The 7,105-nt window shown below is 30.0% G+C and overlaps 1 protein-coding gene across 4 annotated transcripts in view; it reads right to left on the bottom strand.

Annotated features, from left to right (window-relative positions):
- LOC106461144 (mitogen-activated protein kinase kinase kinase 7-like) overlaps positions 1-7,105 on the bottom strand; it is an 85,426-nt gene that overhangs the window by 23,941 nt on the left and 54,380 nt on the right. For all 4 annotated transcript variants that reach the window (XM_022388013.1, XM_022388015.1, XM_013920939.2 and 1 more), the window contains 2 exons: positions 5,541-5,669; positions 2,730-2,787 (listed from right to left, as the gene is read on the bottom strand). In XM_022388013.1, coding sequence (XP_022243721.1) covers positions 2,730-2,787; positions 5,541-5,669 — 187 coding nt within the window. The remainder of the gene's footprint in view (positions 1-2,729; positions 2,788-5,540; positions 5,670-7,105) is intronic.

The following is a 7,105-nucleotide window of genomic DNA, read 5'->3' as shown; positions in this document are numbered from 1 at the left end:
AGATGTATAATGTTATGAACTTAGAGCTACTTAGGATAAATGAATGTAGTTTCATGTTACAATTTGAAGTCTTTTTAGAAAGAAAAAATGGTTAGTTTAGGTTTATTTAGGTGGTTACGAGGTGAGTAGAGTTGACTGATCCCGTTTTGAGATTAGGGTAGAGAAAGTAACAGATAAACTATAAAGTTTTACTGAAAAAAAAAAACGTTTGAAATTCATTTAGGAGGTTTTAGGGATTGCACAAAGTTAATTTGATATTTTTGAGATGAGGAAAAGTATTTTTAATTTTAACATGAAAATTACTTTGCACACGGACTATTCAAAACAAATACTCAATATACTCATGGCCAAATCTTTTTTTATTTTATTAAAAATACTTCACTTAGAAATATGTTTTTGTATGTGAAAGACTTCTAATATTAACTGAAAGTTATAAGTATTAAATCTATAAAGACTTTAAACGAGTACAAAAAGGTCGCGTGGTCAGTCAAATTGACCGAGCCCATGTTGAGAGTGTTAATGTAATGGGTGATAAATCCTGGGACATTGCAGGTTCCCAATGAATAAAAAGCCAGTTTCCTAGGGACCCTGAATGGTTCTGTATGAGCCACATAACATCTAAGTGCTCTGACTGGACACACCAAATGATTTGGGTCTAATCGACTGTAAAGATGAGAAATGTCTGGTAAATGAACAGGAGAAAAGGATTTATTCCCTTCTCTGGCATCGAGTGTTTTTGGTAGAAAGGATCTGTCCGGATAGAGCAAAACATAGATGTAATGATAGAGAGTCCACTGAACATGGATGGCAAATAAATCAGAACAGCTGTGTCTGGAAACTAACAACAATAAAAAATATACCTTGAGGGAAAGATGATACAATGAACAGGAGGCCATAGGTTCGAAGGGATGACATGATAATGCATGTGAAACAACCCTAAAGGCTCAATTAGGCAATTGAAAAGGTCGTTTGGGTCGAAGAATATGAAAGGATCATAAGAGATGAGATAGCATAGAAGAGTCAAAAACCTTCCTACACTTAGGATATCGAAAAGGTAGCAGCTCAAAAAATCCACATAAAAAAAATGTGATACTATGGAGACTGTTGGATGAAGTGGGTTGAAAGCTCTCCGAAGACACCACTGACAATTTGTAGCCCATTTCTGTTGATAGATTGCTATAGTAGCTCGACGGAAATATTTAGTCAAATAAACAGAAACTTTAGAAGTTAAACCCCTAAGTCAGGCAAAGGACCGCATAAATGCCATGCATGAAGCTTGAGCAGTCGAATGTCTGGGTGATGAATGTTGGACCAAGGTTGTCTCCATAAGGATGGGTGAAGAAGTAGTGGTGGACATTCCTGGAGCAAGCGAACACAATGTTTAGATGTCAAAGAACAAAGGAAGATGGAGATTGAGAAATAGCTATAAGTGGCAGTGGAGGTATGCATGTTTTGGAATAACTGCTAAATTTATTTTTTATGCACATCTTTTATTTATTGATATATAATTTTTTACAAAAGTTACTAAAATATAAAAATAGAAAACTATTAGATTAGATACAAAGAACTTTAACGAAAAACTAAATAACTTTTTTCACCTTGAGAATTGCATAAGGAATATACATAATCAGACATTGCATGATGTAACTTGAAATTCTGTTCAACCTCTTTGATTTTCACAAGATGTGAATTGTTACAAGTTTGAAGCTGATTAGGATAAACGACTGTAATTTTCTGTTACAAACTGTGTAAGTTTAGAAAAAAAAATGGTAATTTAGATTTGTCTCATATATTCTTCTTGTGGTGGTTACTAGGTCAGTGAAATGGGCTGAATCCATTTAGTGTTAAGATAGAGAAAATAACAGATAAAATATAAAATTTACTGAAAAAAAAACTTTTGATGTTCATTTAAGAGGTTCTATAAGTTATATGAATGAAAATTGAAATTGTAAAAGAAAAAAAATGTATTTTTATTTTTAACATGAATATCACCTTGCACTCAGACTAGGCAGAGACTCAGTCTGACTAAAGTAAATTCAAAAACAAATTTTTAATAGAAATATTTTATTAAAAATTCAAATTTCTTGTGTACAACATACTTGTAATGTTTACTAAAAGCTTATCATATTTTGTGAAGATATATTAAGTAAAATTAAAATTATAGAATTTATAGTAAATATTAATTTTTCCGATACAGGTTCGGCCCAATGGACTGACCATGTGCTTGTATGGTTAATGGAGAAGTACCAAGTTTACGATAACCTGTATTGAAAATTTATCTACTTCTTATAATAAGTTCTTAAAAAAGGACTTCTGCAAGAAGTGTCCATAGTTAATAGTAAATTACAGTTTATAAATGAACATTTTTTTTTTGTGACATCTTTCCATTGAAGCATTTTATTCCAGAAACAAACAGGCAGTTCAAATATATAATAAACTAGCATGATCACCAACAGATCTTAGTTTAAAATTATATATTTCTTCATCACAGGACATCATAAACTGATTTTCTTCAACACAGTTTATAACAACACATCATATGAAAATAAATGTATCATAATTTAACACATTAAGTATTACATTATCACAATTGTTATTACATAGAAAGAAAGCATAATCTAAATTAGATCTAGAAGACTGAAAGAGGACATTATTTTATTTCATTCTTAAAACAAAACAATTATTTATAAAAAAAATATTAACAACAACTAAATAAAAGCTCTGATTACCTTGTTAATAATGACTCCAAAGTTTTAGGACATCCTTTAATTAGTGGAGGTCTTCTACCTGGAAAAAGAGAAAATTAACTCCTAATGTATTTATAAACTTGACCAGAGGAAAAAAAACGAGTATGATATGTTTCAAATGATATCAATTATGCTACAAAATATGCTCAATTTCAAGCATCACTAAACTTGACCAGAGGAAAAAAAACGAGTATGATATGTTTCAAATGATATCAATTATGCTACAAAATATGCTCAACATCAAGCATCACTAAACTTGACCAGAGGAAAAAAACGAGTATGATATGTTTCAAATGATATCAATTATGCTACAAAATATGCTCAACTTCAAGCATCACTAAACTTGACCAGAGGAAAAAAAACGAGTATGATATGTTTCAAATGATATCAATTATGCTACAAAATATGCTCAACTTCAAGCATCACTAAACTTGACCAGAGGAAAAAAACGAATATGATATGTTTCAAATGATATCAATTATGTAACAAAATATGCTCAACTTCAAGCATCACCTAAAACTAAATCCAGTTTAAGTCTTCTCATATTCTCCACTTAGAAAAACAAAAAATGTTCATATGTACTAGAGGAGTTTCTAATATAAAAATTATAATTTTCTGAACAAACATTTGACAGTTAAGTGAGAATTTTGTTTGCCAATTATCTTGAAGACAAATTTAAATGGCTGCATAAAGACATTAAAAATACGAGACTTTGAACGATTCACTAAAGAAACTATATGAACAGTTTGTGAGGCTAGACAAGAAGTTCAGTGAAAATAAAGATTATTTTAAAAGTTAAAGTTGATTGAAAAATTGTTGACAAGACTGAGTGAACATAATGCAAAACTTTAAAAAATAGTTTTCAAAAATTCATGCACTTGTATTCTCAAATTGGTTTTGGAAGTCAATGCAGTAAAACAGAAAAATTACATTGATACAGAACTGCGAACATTTATGTGCATAGTGCAGAAATAAGTCAAATTAAAACTGCACAAGGAACTCTGACAAGTGCCAATAGAAATAAAAATTACAAGAATAAGGTTAACTAGACCTTGCAAAGTTCATACAATGTTGTTGAACAAATAAAACAAAAACAAACATTAGAGCACAAAACATGTTTATTACACATTTTGGAATAACAAGGATTCCATCATCAGTAATCTACAGAAATGAGAACAAATAATTACAGTAACAAATATACAAACATAAATAACAAATAATAAGTACAAATTTAAATCGTATATGTTCTAATTTATGTAGATAACTGACCTACTAATGACAGAATCCTTGATAACCTGAAATATTTAATACACACGCTTTGTGTCCTTATAATCATATTTATTGTGTGATATAGCTACCTTTTTGCAGATGAATTAATTAATATTTATGTATTTTTTATATACTATTTACATATTTATAAAGCTTTCAAAACAGCTCTTCATTTTAAATATATAGTGTTTTAGACATGTAAAATGTGAAAGGAAACATTTCACCTCATATTAAAAACAACAGCTGAAACATGACCAGCTGAGTACTAAGGCTTCCCTCTGTAAGAACTCTAACCAGTAAGCTAGCTATGTCAATTGGTAAGGAATATCTTCACACAGAGTTTTATATGTATTTAGTTGAATACAGCTTGGCTACTCAAGTACTTTTAATAACTAAAACTAGGATAATCTCTCAATTCACACAAACATTCAGCTTTGCTTTCTTCAAACAAAAATGAGATATAAAGGAAAATGTTTAGACCTACAACAAAATGATGGTATAAACCTAACACCAATTATAATTTTCTTTTTTTAAATAAAAACTACCACCATGAAACCTTATAGGAGTCTAAATTCTATTTCTCCTTAAACTAATGTCTCATTGAATGTTCTCACCCAGATTGTGATCTTCAAAGAATATAAGACTAAAAAAGTTTAAATTAACAAAGTTCATGATAAATTTACTCAAGAGTATGACATGCATATTCAAAGAAACTGATGTATTACAAAAATATTTTATCTACACTCAAAGCTTTAAAGGATGATGAAATATCAAATAAATCTGACACAAAAATGTTGCCACTACTTTAAAGTACTATATAATCCCTTATGTTTACCCATGTTCCTTAATTTGAAATCATTAAAAGTTAATTTAATGTGTTTGAATAATCTATCTTAAAGTATTCTCCACTGTCATAACATCTCAAAACATTTTATAAAGAAAACCTTACCAAGAGTTAAAATTATTTTAAAATTGAAGTCCATCTTCTCTACAAGTTATTCAGTACATGTTAACATTTACATTACCAATGAATTAGTATGCCAAAGTGTGTGGAAATTCTTTTTGTACAGCCATCATCGGGTACAGGTTTAAATTACCTCACATGTTACTGAAAATGTTGACCATATTCTTTTAAATAAATCTAATTTTATCCACTTCAACCTAATTAGATTCTAATTCATTCAATTACATAAGTGGAATTCCTTTCTAAAAGCACTGTATTTAATTAAAGACTCCACAAATCATTTTACTAGACCAAGTACTAATATTTATCTACAACTATAATAATTTTTTAATATTTATATTTTTGATTCATTCACACATATTTTTAATGAACTCATAAACAGCATGTTGGTTGGCCATTACAGAGCTTGCTTCATAGAAATAGTAAAATATGCAAACGAAGGTTTATTTACTGAAAAAGTTTCTAACAGTATTCAGTTCAGTTGGAACTGTTAAATACTCCATGTTTGAAGTCAATCGATAACATGCCTCACAATATAAAGTTACTGTGGTAAAACAAACCTGTGTGGACAGCCCACATGATTCGAAATGCAGGTCCTCCTATATCATCAAATGGCTTTCGTCTGGTAAGTACCTCCCACAAGATTATTCCCCAGCTGAAAACATCACATTTTTCACTATATTTATTGCCTGAAGAAGAGAAATAAAACATGAACATTTGACCAAAAACATTAAGAAAACAAACAATTGATATCAAGAGAAGTATAGTAGATGCAAAAACAATCCTTTGCATATAAGCATCTTTATAGAAGAAATACTGCTATGATTCCAACACACGTTTAACAAATTATAGCTCATAATCAGAAGTGATTAACTAAGCCTAAGATACATTGTTTAAACCTTCAACATGTTACAAGAGAAAATTCTGTAAATTCATTTCATTATTATTATTAAAGGTATTTACTAAATTCTTAAAAAAGAAAACAGAATAATATACAACGGTACTAATACCATCATATTTTACAATTCATAATTAGTAGATATATTTAAGTTGACTGGTAGTTTGTGTGACATTACATCACACTAATACTGATAATAATTTTGAGCAAAATCTTTCTTTACTAGCTCTATGTGGTTTCCAGTAAGAGTGTAATATCATCTCGACCACACACTGCTACTGAGAAGGACTTTTGCTCCATACCAGAATTCATTAGGTTGGCTGGCATCCAGCCCTGAAAGCCTTGATCGATGTATATCAGTCATGTTTTTATTAATTACTATGGTATATAATACCTCAAGCATAAAAAGCAAAAAAACACACACCGTAAACAGAAGTTGGAGAAACTAGTTTTGAAACATTTGGGTGTCCTCTCCAGTCTCACATTTATTACACTATTTTCAATGATGTTATTCAGTTGTGACTAGTGAAATTGCAAATTATGAGGTAAACTTTATGTTTTTTAGCTTATGTAAAGTACATAGGAAACAAATTGACTCTTCAATATCCCTACGACCTTTACAGTACCTTATTTAGTATTCTACAAAAGGTTTGGGTGCAATATACCAATCCATTTTTGTTGTAGGCTAGCATGAGAATAATAATAAGAGGAATTACAAACGGGCCATTGTGAGAATATTTTTCTTTATTTGTAAGTCTAACATGCATGCTTTTTTTGTGCATTTTTATATCAGTACAGCCTTAGCAGTCAATAGTAAGGATTTTGAAGTGTTTTTTGAACTGACTCTTTATTGTTTGAGGTGCTTTTTGCCAGAGCATTCTATTAGGGTTTTGTGCAATTCCTTACCATCCCTATTATGAACAACTATCATGGTTCACGATATTACTTAATAATTTTGCTGTATTCCTTCTAAAAATACATCACTTCAAGCAAACATGAGGAAATTCGATGACAAGGAACCCACTTTGAGACTAATAATGGTTGGAGACAAATTTAATGGGTAATAAAGAAAAACTTTTAATATAAGTTTAACATAACAGCAAATGTACAAGGTTTTTTCATCATCAGGTACTCAAAAAACCATAGTATGTCTATTAAAAACACAGTCATTTTAAACAAAGAACCCAACATAAACAAACGAAAAATCAAGGAATCCATCTTAATTGA

The sequence above is a fragment of the Limulus polyphemus genome, unplaced genomic scaffold (assembly GCF_000517525.1).
Source record: "Limulus polyphemus unplaced genomic scaffold, Limulus_polyphemus-2.1.2 Scaffold905, whole genome shotgun sequence".
Taxonomy (NCBI): Eukaryota; Metazoa; Arthropoda; class Merostomata; order Xiphosura; family Limulidae; genus Limulus; species Limulus polyphemus.
The sequence above is the reverse complement of the archived record's forward strand: the minus strand, read 5'-3'. Positions and strand labels throughout refer to the sequence as shown.